The sequence below is a fragment of the Salvelinus fontinalis genome, chromosome 7, assembly GCF_029448725.1.
Source record: "Salvelinus fontinalis isolate EN_2023a chromosome 7, ASM2944872v1, whole genome shotgun sequence".
NCBI lineage: Eukaryota > Metazoa > Chordata > Actinopteri > Salmoniformes > Salmonidae > Salvelinus > Salvelinus fontinalis.
In genome coordinates, this window is record NC_074671.1 from 60101761 (window position 1) to 60116466 (window position 14706).

Genomic DNA, 14706 nt, shown 5'->3' on the forward strand with positions numbered 1-14706 from the left:
GGAACCTCTGCACACATCAACAACAGTCACCCACGAAGCAGCGTTACCCATCGCTCCACAAAAGCCGCGGCCCTTGCAGAGCAAGGGGCAACCCTACTTAATGTCTCAGAGGAAGTGACATAACTGATTGAAATGCTACTAGCACGCACCCGCTAACTAGCTAGCCATTTGACATCCGTTACACTCACCCCCCTTTCAACCTCCTCCTTTTCCGCAGCAACCAGTGATCCGGGTCAACAGCATCAATGTAACAGTATAACTTTACGTCGTCCCCTCGCCCCGACACGGGCGCGAACCTGGGACCTTCTGCACACATCAACAACTGACACCCACGAAGCAGCGTTACCCATCGCTCCACAAAAGCCGCGGCCCTTGCAGAGCAAGGGGCAACCCTACTTAATCTCTCAGAGCAAGTGACGTAACTGATTGAAATGCTACTAGCGTGCACCCGCTAACTAGCTAGCCATTTCACATCCGTTACATAAATGACTAAAGCTGGCAACATAAGCAGTCCAGAGAGAGTTTTGTGGTGAGAGTGAGTAGATGAAGGTGAGGTTATAAAGGCAGCCTTCTGAGCATTTTTCCTTTTAAGACTCCACCTACCCTTCTAGCGCTAACTTCCAAACAAACCTCAGTCTGTCAATCAGGCCTCACCAGAGAGAGAGACTACCTGGCGGCCTTGTTATTCCCTAGTCTCAGCCACCTCACCTCAGAAACCACCTACTCTGCTCTCTGAGAAGGCATGCAAGGCAGTTATCCACTAATGACCGGATGTGTGACAGGTCTCGACCCGATCCCAAGCCCAGCGACATGCACATCCTTACTGACCTGTTCACTGGATGTGCTACCTGTTCCAGACCTGTTGTTTTCAACTCTCTAGAGACAGCAGGAGCGGTAGAGATACTCTCAATGATCGGCTATAAAAAGCCAACTGACATTTACTCCTAAGGTGCTGACCTGTTGCACCCTCGACAACCACTGTGATTATTATTATTTGACCCTGCGGGTCATCTATGAACATTTGAACATCTTGGCCATGTTCTGTTATAATCTCCACCCGGCACAGCCAGAAGAGGACTGGCCACCCCTCATAGCCTGGTTCCTCTCAAGGTTTCTTCCTAGGTTCTGGCCTCTCTAGGGAGTTTTTCCTAGCCACCGTGCTTCTACACCTGCATTGCTTGCTGTTTGGGGTTTTAGGCTGGGTTTCTGTACAGCACTTTGTGACATCGGCGGATGTAAGAAGGTCTTTATAAATACATTTGATTGATTGATTGAACCCTACCCCTAACCCTAACCCTACCCTAACCCTACCTCTAACCCTAACGCTACCTCTAAACCTAACCCTAGCTCTAAACCTAACCCTAACCCTAGCTCTAACCCTAACCCTACCTCTAACCCTAACCCTAGCTCTAACCCTAACCCTACCTCTAAACCTAACCCTAGCTTCATGTCCACATTCTGGTTCAACCCTAACCCTAGCTTCATGTCCACATCCTGGTTCAACCCTAACCCTAGCTTCATGTCCACATCCTGTTCAAACCTAGCCTCAACCAAACCCCTAACCCTAACCCTAGCCCTAGCCCAACCCTAACCCTAACCCAAACCCAACCCTAACCCTAACCCAACCCAACCCTAACCCTAACCCTAACCCTGGCATGGAACACCCATATCCCCTCTGAGATGTTTCAGTGGTTTTACTCCACCCCCTGGAAACAAGGATAACCCTCTGATTTCTTCTTCTTCTCTGTACAACTCCACTATTGGGTGTCAACTTCTTGTCTAGATCATTTATGGAGCCTTCAAACAAGTGAACCCATGCGTGGACGGGAAAATTACGGCATATTCAATGGACTCCCCAATGACATAGAAAATTACTTCCACTGGATGATATGCTAGCTATGCCATTCTACTTCCAAAACCACAATGGCTTTAATAACAGCTCTCCCCCACGCATAGTCTCTAAGTATCCATAGCACCGATAGAAAACAGTGCTATCAAGTCTTACTAAGGGGTCCAGTTGGGACACAGTCGAGTCATTGAACTACATGCACGTCAGTTGTGTTACCATGCAAAGAGGAGATTTATCAACCAGCTGTGCATTTGCTTGGGATTCAGGACTAATGGAAAGGTCATCGGGTGTAGCTCAAATCTGATCATGTAGTACTTCTCCAATGATGTGATCATGTAGTACTTCTCCAATGATGTGATCATGTAGTACTTCTCCAATGATGTGATCATGTAGTACTTCTCCAATGATGTGATCATGTAGTACTTCTCCAATGATGTGATCATGTAGTATTTCTCCAATGATGTGAATGCCATGACGCTAATAGATAAGTGGATCATCCCTTTGATGGGCCAGATCTCTTCCTGTTTTCTTCTCCTTGTGTTTTGAAACACAGGAAGACATAGTGGAGTAACTAGAGTTCTTTATAATAAAGTGTTAGCTTAAAGTTGCACTATGCAGAAATCGCTCCACCATTTCCTGGTTGCTAAAGTTCTAATAGTTTGCCTAATTTCAGTTTATGTGACAAAACAAGCAAGTATAGTGTAGAGAATCATTGTACCATCTAAACCGCTGTTGAAATATATTTTCCATAACCAAAAATATTGTATTTTCAGCTGTTTGAAGCTGGTGTGCAAAACTGAAAGTAAAAGATGCAAAACCTAAACTTAAGAATAGGAAGCATAGAAATAGCATGCACAGAACAGATTTACCACTTCTTAGACTTTCTTTCAATGAGAATGACGGATCTATAACTCATGTTCTGTTATAATCTCCACCCAGCACAGCCAGAAGAGGACTGGCCACTCCTTATAGCCTGGTTCCTCTCTAGGTTTCTTCCTAAGTTCTGGCCTTTCTAGGGAGTTTTTCCTAGCCACCGTGCTTCTACACCTGCATTGCTTGCTGTTTGTGGTTTTAGGCTGGGTATCTGTACAGCACTTTGAGACATCAGCTGATGTAAGAAGGGCTTTATAAATACATTTGATTGATACTGGAATGAATCCAATGCTCTATTCCAAACACTTGCCCTTATTTGAAGTCCTATTTACAGATGTCAATTGTCTGCCACAACAATGTTACACGTTGTGAATACAATAGACAGACGGCCAATTCCGTTTGCTGTACTGTTCTGATTTCCTCTGTCCTGAAGGGAATAAGCACCTTTCCTGTCAGAAAGGATAAGTAGCATCTAGTCACCTGGGTCTACCCCCTTGAGCTGCACTGTCCTGCTACAGGTCAGACGAGCTTATTGGCAGCAATGTTCATTACTCACCACCAAATCAGCCTCCCGGGAAGATTTTATGTCTGTGTTGTGGTACAGCAGGTTCCACAAACACTGACCTCTACTGACTCACCTACACATATAGATGTAATATCTTAATTTGAGCCAGTTTGCCACAGCAGGAAAATAATCCTGGAGAAACAGGACATTTTAATTATGTGGATTATAATGAATGGACATTTCTTGTAGGGTTTGATACATTTTAAAGTGGAAATTACGAACTTTAGAAGCCTTTTTAAAACTTGAATACACTACAAATTTGCATTCCCCTCCCCTCAGCAACAAAAGGGTTTTACTCACCTGAATTTATACTGACCTACCTATACTTACTTCTGTGTGTAATGGCATTGGGCAGAGAGGTTTCAAGATTGCCCTGAAAGACAGAGACTAAGGACACATTCACAGACTCTCTCTAGGTTAAATGAAGGTCAGAATCAATTTGTGGTGATTTTGAATGCATTTCACATTTGTTGATAATGTCACCTTGAGAATCACATATAAAAGGAATGAGTAAGTAATGAATTAATGTTTTAATCATTTAATAAGCAGACCAAGCTAATCATATCACTTGCATTAGCAACTTATAGGATATAAAGTGTGTCCAAGTAGGATAAGTTGTTATTGCATGTTTTGCAGCTGTGAAAATATGCAATTATGTAAAAAAAAAAAAAAAAAGACCATCACTATCCCTATTCCCCACATTGGCCTACACAGTTTATTCACAAGTTAAACAACCATGCACTGTTAGACTAAAGTCTTGCAGAGGCACCACTAAAGCTTATCAAATAGGATTAGGAAGCAGAAAAAAATCTCTTGCCAAAGTCCCATCTGCTTACCTGAGTAAGGCTGGGGAGCTGTCTTCAGCACTGTAACCACATCCCGTTACACTGGAGGGATAGCCTAGCCCCACGAGGAATAACCAGAGGAATAGCCCTATTTTTACACAATGCTATCAAGTGGATGGACAGCACACAAAATCCTCTTGTTGATGAACTGAGAAGGGTTGAGAAGATTTAATCTAGACTGGGGCTGCATCTTGGATCTTGGCTCTTTCAGAAATGCCGGGGCTAACGAGGAGCTGTGTTTTCTGGGTTGTGTCTGCCATCCTTCTGACAGGATACTTTGACACAGGTAGGTACAGTAGAGGATTTAATGATGACTGTTTGACTTCTGATCACATGTATAACTGTCTCATGTACTTTTACAGATGCTTCGCATGGGGTTGCTGTGGATAGTGGTTTGGTAGTGAAACACGTGAAATCTCAAGACCCCTCTGGGATTTCAAGCCAACTGGAGTCAGATGGAGGTCTGGAGGCTTTGACCCACAAGACACACAAAGGAAAGGGTGCTATTTCTAGAAGAAAGCGGAATATTCTTTTTCCCAGTGGAGTGAAGCTTTGTTCTCAAGAGACTGTAGACCAAGCGATAGAAAACCACCTGAAGTACTTTCACCAGCGAGGTAAACTTTTTCACTACTGTATCTCATGGGCACTGGGGATTCATTATGACCTGGAGTCTATTCATCTACAATCTTTGTTGTTCAGCCAGATGAATTTAATTCCTGTGACGCATACACTCTTTTGCAAAAGGGTTTCAAAAGGGTTCTTCGGCTGTCCCCATAGAATAACCCTTTTGGTTCCAGGTAAAACCCTTTTGGGTTCCATGTAGAACCCTCTGTGGAAAGGGTTTTACGTGGAACGAAAAAGGGTTCTACCCGGAAACAAGGGGTCTACCTGGAACCATGAAGGGTTCCTCAAAAGGTTCTGCTATGGGGCCATCCGAAGAACCCTTTTAGGTTCTAGATAGCGCCTTTTTTTCTTAGAGTGTATGTGACAGTAGGCTACGCTCACTCCTTTTATCATATGGCCGTCTATGACTTATTACAGATTTTATATGCATTTATTGTAATAACAACCTTTATATACCATCAAAATGAGTACAACTTTCTGTGATGATCTTCTATTTCATTGGGAATGGACAGGTGGGGAAGATAAATAGATGTTTGTCATGTAATGTGTGCTCTTTAATCACCTCCAACATGAACCATGCAGTAACCAGTACTTTTCCAGCCTCTTTATCAAAGCCCTATGGTCATCCATGTGCATTGCTTCAGCCGTTGAAATACAGCCCTGTGTTACCATTCTCTATCAGTCGTTTGTTTGAAACAATGGTTCAGAACCTTGTTGGAACTCAAGGGAAATTACTAGAAGTCAATCAACGACAGTAACTAATCTATCATGATTCAAGGGCTATAGATATAGTATTTGGTCATGGAGGCTAAGAAACAGAGAGCCTGGCACCAGACAGTCTTGCACCATGGTGCCCTTCTGTCAGTTCAACCCAAACACGTGGTGCTCCACCTGGGGAAGCTTAGAGAGAAAGCCCCAGTCCTCGACCTGAACCCTGCCTCGCTACCGAAATAGTAGTCCTCTAGACATTGATCAGATGAGCCATGCTGCCAGGAAAATATGAGAGCCCTCAGGCCTGCTCCCGTTAGGTCCTCTACCAAGGGCTTTCTGGTTGTCCTCAGCCGCAGATTGACAGAAAAAAAAAGGGGGTTAATGTTTTTTGCCAGCTTTTTTTGTTCCAAAGCAGAGGTACTGGTACATTGTGAAAATTACGTGCAATACCACATGTCTTGAACTGAGAAGAAATTTCAATGTCAGCAGTGGTGAAATGGTGATGCTGTCTGGAACGTGGGAGTATATGTGTGTATGGATCAAAAAATGACCTCACATTTCCCTGATTGCCTTCATTTTTCATAGCTGTCCATTGGAGAGATTTTTCCTGTCAGGATCGCTGGCTAAATGTCAGCTAAATGTCAATGTTTGTTTTGGTTTCTATGTCCTTGTACTTCACGGTATTATTTAAATCTAGATTGAATTTTCATATACGTAAAGCGGGTCTTCTACATCCCTCTGTGTCACAGAGTGTGACCTCTGTGTCACATGTCTCTGTGTCAATCAGGGTTGGGGTCAATTCCATTTAAATTCTGTCCAATCAGGAAGTACACAAAAAATTCTGGGTGTGAAAGCTAGTCTCTGACCCAGTCCTGTGTCTGTGTGCTGCCCAGTGTGTCAGGAGACGGTGTGGGAGACGTTCAAGATCTTCTGGGACCGTCTACCTGAGAGAGATGAGTACCAGGCCTGGGTTAACTTATGTCAGGATGGAACTGTCAGCGTGATGGAGATTGGCAGCAACTTCAGCCGATCAGAGGAGCACGTCTCTCTTGTTAGGGCTGTGAGTGAGAATTTTGTACAATTTAATATGTAAAATATTACGGATATTGATGTGTGTGAGTATGCGCGTGTGTGTACACGTGTGTGTAGTTTATTGGTATGTGATTGAGAAGCTTTATTTATCAATGGATTCTGTTTTTATTTCAGAGAGTGGTGATGACTGCTACTCCGAATAGGTGAGTTCCTAACATTTCAATGTCTCTGTGAGATACTAGCACTTGCATTCTGTCACAACGCAAAATATGTACATGCCTGGGTCACGTTCAGCAGGTTGCAACGTTACAGAACATTCAGATCACTTAGAGCAGAACATGTACAGACTGTTGCATCCCGCTGAACGTCACACACGTTACTCAACCCCTCATCAACCACATTGTATTTACACCACTTCCATGTTCTCCTCATCCCCGTCCCATCCACGTCAGCGAGCCCACGAGCTCAGGGTCCAAAGTGTGCAGGTAGGCCTGTTCCCAACACTAAAGCCTGCTGTCTTTGTGCCCACACAGCTCTATAGAAACACTGCTGTGTTGTATGCTATCCATAACAGTGTAGTCCCGTGTAGCTCAGTTGGTAGAGCATGGCGCTTGCAACACCAGGGTTGTGGGTTCGATTCCCACGGGGACTAGTATGAAAAAAGTCTGAAAATGTATATAAGTCGCTCTGGATAAGAGTCTGCTAAATGATGAATATGTAACATGTAAATGTGACGTCACGGCAGCCTCCGTGCACCACACAGCTCTGTAACCTGCTCAACCTTTCCCCCCTCGCTTCAACCAGATTCATACAACTATGCCATTGTTGTATGATCATAGCCACTGCTGTAGACAGCTTGCTGTGCCTGTAAGCTACATGCATGTAGACAGTAACAGCAAAGTATTATAGCAGGTCTACTTTTGTAATACCTGGTAGTTACATACAGGGGTACAGTGTAATACCTGGTAGTTACATACAGGGGTACAGTGTAATACCTGGTAGTTACATACAGGGGTACAGTGTAATACCTGGTAGTTACATACAGGGGTACAGTGTAATACCTGGTAGTTACATACAGGGGTACAGTGTAATACCTGGTAGTTCCATACAGGGGTACAGTGTAATACCTGGTAGTTACATACAGGGGTACAGTGTAATACCTGGTAGTTACATACAGGGGTACAGTGTAATACCTGGTAGTTCCATACAGGGGTACAGTGTAATACCTGGTAGTTCCATACAGGGGTACAGTGTAATACCTGGCAGTTCCATACAGGGGTACAGTGTAATACCTGGTAGTTCCATACAGGGGTACAGTGTAATACCTGGCAGTTCCATACAGGGGTACAGTGTAATACCTGGTAGTTCCATACAGGGGTACAGTGTAATACCTGGTAGTTACATACAGGGGTACAGTGTAACAACATGTAATACCTGGTAGTTCCATACAGGGGTACAGTGTAATACCTGGTAGTCTCATACAGGGGTACAGTGTAATACCTGGTAGTTACATACAGGGGTACAGTGTAATACCTGGTAGTTCCATACAGGGGTACAGTGTAATACCTGGTAGTTCCATACAGGGGTACAGTGTAATACCTGGTAGTTACATACAGGGGTACAGTGTAATACCTGGTAGTTACATACAGGGGTACAGTGTAACAACATGTAATACCTGGTAGTTACATACAGGGGTACAGTGTAACAACATGTAATACCTGGCAGTTCCATACAGGGGTACAGTGTAATACCTGGTAGTTCCATACAGGGGTACAGTGTAATACCTGGCAGTTCCATACAGGGGTACAGTGTAATACCTGGTAGTTCCATACAGGGGTACAGTGTAATACCTGGTAGTTCCATACAGGGGTACAGTGTAATACCTGGTAGTTCCATACAGGGGTACAGTGTAATACCTGGTAGTTACATACAGGGGTACAGTGTAATACCTGGTAGTTACATACAGGGGTACAGTGTAATACCTGGTAGTTCCATACAGGGGTACAGTGTAATACCTGGTAGTTCCATACAGGGGTACAGTGTAATACCTGGTAGTTCCATACAGGGGTACAGTGTAATACCTGGTAGTTCCATACAGGGGTACAGTGTAACAACATGTAATACCTGGTAGTTCCATACAGGGGTACAGTGTAATACCTGGTAGTTACATACAGGGGTACAGTGTAACAACATGTAATACCTGGCAGTTCCATACAGGGATACAGTGTAATACCTGGTAGTTACATACAGGGGTACAGTGTAACAACATGTAATACCTGGCAGTTCCATACAGGGGTACAGTGTAATACCTGGTAGTTCCATACAGGGGTACAGTGTAATACCTGGCAGTTCCATACAGGGGTACAGTGTAATACCTGGTAGTTCCATACAGGGGTACAGTGTAATACCTGGTAGTTCCATACAGGGGTACAGTGTAATACCTGGTAGTTACATACAGGGGTACAGTGTAATACCTAGTAGTTCCATACAGGGGTACAGTGTAATACCTGGTAGTTCCATACAGGGGTACAGTGTAATACCTGGTAGTTTCATACAGGGGTACAGTGTAATACCTGGTAGTTCCATACAGGGGTACAGTGTAATACCTGGTAGTTCCATACAGGGGTACAGTGTAATACCTGGTAGTTCCATACAGGGGTACAGTGTAATACCTGGCAGTTCCATACAGGGGTACAGTGTAATACCTGGTAGTTCCATACAGGGGTACAGTGTAATACCTGGCAGTTCCATACAGGGGTACAGTGTAATACCTGGTAGTTCCATACAGGGGTACAGTGTAATACCTGGTAGTTCCATACAGGGGTACAGTGTAATACCTGGTAGTTCCATACAGGGGTACAGTGTAATACCTGGTAGTTCCATACAGGGGTACAGTGTAACAACATGTAATACCTGGTAGTTCCATACAGGGGTACAGTGTAATACCTGGTAGTTCCATACAGGGGTACAGTGTAACAACATGTAATACCTGGCAGTTCCATACAGGGGTACAGTGTAATACCTGGTAGTTACATACAGGGGTACAGTGTAACAACATGTAATACCTGGCAGTTCCATACAGGGGTACAGTGTAATACCTGGTAGTTCCATACAGGGGTACAGTGTAATACCTGGCAGTTCCATACAGGGGTACAGTGTAATACCTGGTAGTTCCATACAGGGGTACAGTGTAATACCTGGTATTTCCATACAGGGGTACAGTGTAATACCTGGTAGTTCCATACAGGGGTACAGTGTAATACCTGGTAGTTACATACAGGGGTACAGTGTAATACCTGGTAGTTACATACAGGGGTACAGTGTAATACCTAGTAGTTCCATACAGGGGTACAGTGTAATACCTGGTAGTTCCATACAGGGGTACAGTGTAATACCTGGTAGTTTCATACAGGGGTACAGTGTAATACCTGGTAGTTCCATACAGGGGTACAGTGTAATACCTGGTAGTTCCATACAGGGGTACAGTGTAACAACATGTAATACCTGGTAGTTCCATACAGGGGTACAGTGTAACAACATGTAATACCTGGTAGTTTCATACAGGGGTACAGTGTAATACCTGGTAGTTACATACAGGGGTACAGTGTAATACCTGGTAGTTTCATACAGGGGTACAGTGTAATACCTGGTAGTTACATACAGGGTACAGTGTAATACCTGGTAGTTTCATACAGGGGTACAGTGTAATACCTGGTAGTTACATACAGGGGTACAGTGTAATACCTGGTAGTTCCATACAGGGGTACAGTGTAATACCTGGTAGTTTCATACAGGGGTACAGTGTAACAACATGTAATACCTGGTAGTTACATACAGGGGTACAGTGTAATACCTGGTAGTTACATACAGGGGTACAGTGTAATACCTGGTAGTTACATACAGGGGTACAGTGTAACAACATGTAATACCTGGTAGTTACATACAGGGGTACAGTGTAATACCTGGTAGTTACATACAGGGGTACAGTGTAATACCTGGTAGTTTCATACAGGGGTACAGTGTAATACCTGGTAGTTACATACAGGGGTACAGTGTAATACCTGGTAGTTACATACAGGGGTACAGTGTAATACCTGGTAGTTACATACAGGGGTACAGTGTAATACCTGGTAGTTACATACAGGGGTACAGTGTAATACCTGGTAGTTACATACAGGGGTACAGTGTAATACCTGGTAGTTTCATACAGGGGTACAGTGTAATACCTGGTAGTTTCATACAGGGGTACAGTGTAACAACATGTAATACCTGGTTTTGATTTGCAAAATGTTAAAGATTTGTAAATGACATCACAATAGCATGAAAGCCATTTGAACAGGTATACCAGTTTGAAGTACTATGTCATTATTGTAATGACGCTGTACATTCCTGCGTAACTGCCATTTTATTACACAGGTATGAGGGAGGCTTTTTGTAAAGTGGGAGCTTTACAACCTATAATCTTTTGTATCACATGTTGAAGTCACTGATTGATTGTCTCTCTTTTACACAGTCCAACATGTTGAAGTTACTGATTGATTGTCTCTGTTTTACACAGTCCAACATGTTGAAGTTACTGATTGATTATCTCTCTTTTACACAGTCCAACATGTTGAAGTTACTGATTGATTGTCTCTGTTTTACACAGTCCAACATGTTGAAGTTACTGATTGATTGTCTCTGTTTTACACAGTCCAACATGTTGAAGTTACTGATTGATTATCTCTCTTTTACACAGTCCAACATGTTGAAGTTACTGATTGATTGTCTCTGTTTTACACAGTCCAACATGTGGAAGTTACTGATTGATTATCTCTGTTTTACACAGTCCAACATGTTGAAGTTACTGATTGATTGTCTCTGTTTTACACAGTCCAACATGTTGAAGTTACTGATTGATTATCTCTCTTTTACACAGTCCAACATGTTGAAGTTACTGATTGATTGTCTCTGTTTTACACAGTCCAACATGTTGAAGTTACTGATTGATTGTCTCTTTTTCACACAGTCCAACTGCGGCAACTCCACCAGAATTGGCCACCACCCAAAAAGGTTTACCTCTTTACCTCAATTCAGTGTCTGGGCAAATTTCACCTGTCTTTTATGCCATCTGTTGATCAGTGACAGTATAGCTAGACTATTAGCCCTTGTCTGTAGTAATGTCTTGAGGTTATTGTGGGTGCTGCATAGGACGAATGTAGCCTGATCAAGACACACGTTGCTCCCAGAGTAGGCCTTTAATCCTTCTTAATGACACACCACGTTGTCAATGGACAGTGGATAGACGGACCGTTAGACTTTCCTAAGAGATTGTCTGAACTGCTTGTCTGAACACACTACTTTTCAATTTCAGTGCCAGACATGTTCAGTAGCAATTCATTGATGTCATGTAGAATGTTTTCTTATATAATTGTAATCTGTGTCACGTATAATACACCCTCTTTTTATTCATACTTATATATTCTTTGTTTCTGGGTCCCTTCTTGTTTTCTTCTGTAGATAATGAAGTCATTGTCGTACAGCCAGACACCTTCTCAACCTTGCGAGGAGATGTTGACATCATTCCTGTCATTACTGCAGAGCCAGTTGAGGAGGTCACAGAGATGGTCCCGCCAGAAACGACTGACTATGTGACTGAAGATGCTGACATCGACGTCACCTCAGAGACCGACGATACAATACAGGAGATAGGAGAGGACGCCACTACCAAAGCTGCCTTTGACGTCAACTCCGAAACAGCAGTTGAAGTCATTGCTGAGACTAGTGATGAGGCTGTCCAGGAGGTTAATATGGCTGCTGTTGAGGAAACATCCGATGCTACCTCAGATGACACTGTGGAGATCACACCTGAACCTATTGTCACTGTCATCCACGAGCCCATTAATGAGGTAATTGGGAAAATGGATGAGGAAGTAATCTCAGATACCACACACAATACAGTGGAGGAGGCAGAAGAGGCCGCTGCAGAGGTCCCACCAGAAGCTGCCATTGAGATCCCTATAGAGGTCCCATCAGAGGCTGCCGTTGAGATCCCTGCAGAGGTCCCACCAGAAGCTGCCATTGAGATCCCTATAGAGGTCCCATCAGAGGCTGCCGTTGAGATCCCTGCAGAGGTCCCACCAGAAGCTGCCATTGAGATCCCTATAGAGGTCCCATCAGAGGCTGCCGTTGAGATCCCTGCAGAGGTCCCACCAGAAGCTGCCATTGAGATCCCTATAGAGGTCCCATCAGAGGCTGCCGTTGAGATCCCTGCAGAGGTCCCACCAGAAGCTGCCATTGAGATCCCTATAGAGGTCCCATCAGAGGCTGCCGTTGAGATCCCTGCAGAGGTCCCACCAGAAGCTGCCATTGAGATCCCTATAGAGGTCCCATCAGAGGCTGCCGTTGAGATCCCTGCAGAGATCCCTTCAGAAGCTGCCATCGAGATGCCTGTTGGGTCCACAGACAAGGATATGCCAGAGCCTGAAATAAAATTTATTCCAGAAACTTCTTTGGAGGACATTTCTGAAACCACCTCTGAAGCGCCTTCAGAGTCTGCCACAGAAATCACTTCAGATACCATAGACAAGGAGATCACAGAGGGCGCCACAGAAATCACTTCAGATACCATAGACAAGGAGATCACAGAGGGTGCCACAGAAATCACTTCAGATACCATAGACAAGGAGATCACGGGTGCTACAGAAATCACTTCAGATACCATAGACAAGGAGATCACAGAGGGTGCTACAGAAATCACTTCAGATACCATAGACAAGGAGATCACAGAGGGTGCTACAGAAATCACTTCAGATACCATACACAAGGAGATCACAGAGGGTGCCACAGAAATCACTTCAGATACCATAAACAAGGAGATCACAGAGGGTGCCACAGAAATCACTTCAGATACCATAGACAAGAAGATCACAGAGGGTGCTACAGAAATCACTTCAGATACCATAGACAAGGAGATCACGGGTGCTACAGAAATCACTTCAGATACCATAGACAAGGAGATCACAGAGGGTGCTACAGAAATCACTTCAGATACCATAGACAAGGAGATCACAGAGGGTGCTACAGAAATCACTTCAGATACCATAGACAAGGAGATCACAGAGGGCACTGCAGAAATCACATCAGATACCATAGATGAGGAGATTAAAAAGGCTGCCACAGAGGTCACTTCAGATACCACAGATGAGGAGATTAAAGAGGCTGCCACAGAGGTCACTTCAGATACCACAGATGAGGAGATTAAAAAGGCTGCCACAGAGGTCACTTCAGATACCACAGATGAGGAGATCACAGAGGCTGCGGTAGAAGAAAACATCCCTTTGGAGACCACTTCAGACATTGCCACCAAGGCAACGTCAGAAGATACTACAGATGAGGATATTCCAGAGGATGCAGCAGAATTAACTCCAGACATTTCTCCAGAGGACACATCTGAGACTACAGATGAGGAAGCTGCAGCGGAGTTGATTCCAGAAGTTTCTCCAGAGGATTCAGATGGAGACGTTCAGGAGCTCCCTGTGGAGGTCACCTCAGAGGCTACAGTAAATGTTGCCCTAGAAGACACTGAAGAGGAGACCCCTGAGATTTTAGAGGAAGTTATCTCAGACGCTGCAACGCATTTGATACTCGAGGCTACGGAGGAGATCACTCCAGAGACTGTACTAGAGGATACTTTGGCCACTACTACTAATGAAGTGGTAATAGAGATTGGTCCTGAGGAAGAAGTCACTCCAGAAACTTCAGTAAAGGCCATTCCAGAGGATGTAACAGGGATCACTGAAGAAGCAACAATAAAGGCTGAAGTCACTCCTGAGGCTGAAGTAGAGATGAAGGAAGTTACGGTGGAGGTCACCTCAGAAGCCACTTTGGAGGTCACTCCTGAGGTTGAAGTAGAGGAAACTTCAGAATATGTAGTGGAGGAACCTCCAGAGGCTGCTGAAGAAGTTCCTGAGGAAGCAGGAGAGGTCCCTTTGGAGACTGCAGTGGAAGACACTCCAGAGTCTGTAGAAGAAATCCCCCCAGAGATTGTAGAGATAACTCTGGAAGCTGTTGAAGAAGACACTCCAGAGGCTGTAGAAGAAATAGTTTCAGTGACTCCAGAAGAGATAGCACCAGAACCTTCAGAGGACGAAACTCCAGAACCTTCAGAGGAGCAAATTCCAGAACCTTCAGAGGAGCAAATTCCAGAACCTTCAGAGGAGGAAATT

General features: G+C 44.1%; 2 protein-coding genes across 2 annotated transcripts in view; one reads left to right on the forward strand and one right to left on the reverse strand.

Annotated features, from left to right (window-relative positions):
* LOC129859935 (CD276 antigen homolog) overlaps window positions 1-332 on the reverse strand; it is a 61750-nt gene extending 61418 nt beyond the window's left edge. The window contains exon 1 of the mRNA XM_055930195.1: window positions 189-332. Within this exon, the coding sequence (XP_055786170.1) occupies window positions 189-316 (128 nt within the window). The 5' untranslated portion in view covers window positions 317-332. The remainder of the gene's footprint in view (window positions 1-188) is intronic.
* A 4013-nt stretch (window positions 333-4345) lies between these two features.
* Window positions 4346-14706, forward strand: part of LOC129860102 (zonadhesin-like) — a 16446-nt gene continuing 6085 nt past the window's right edge. Inside the window, exons 1-3 of the mRNA XM_055930423.1 lie at window positions 4346-4418; window positions 6361-6531; window positions 11999-14675. Of these exons, the coding sequence (XP_055786398.1) occupies window positions 4346-4418; window positions 6361-6531; window positions 11999-14675 (2921 nt within the window). The remainder of the gene's footprint in view (window positions 4419-6360; window positions 6532-11998; window positions 14676-14706) is intronic.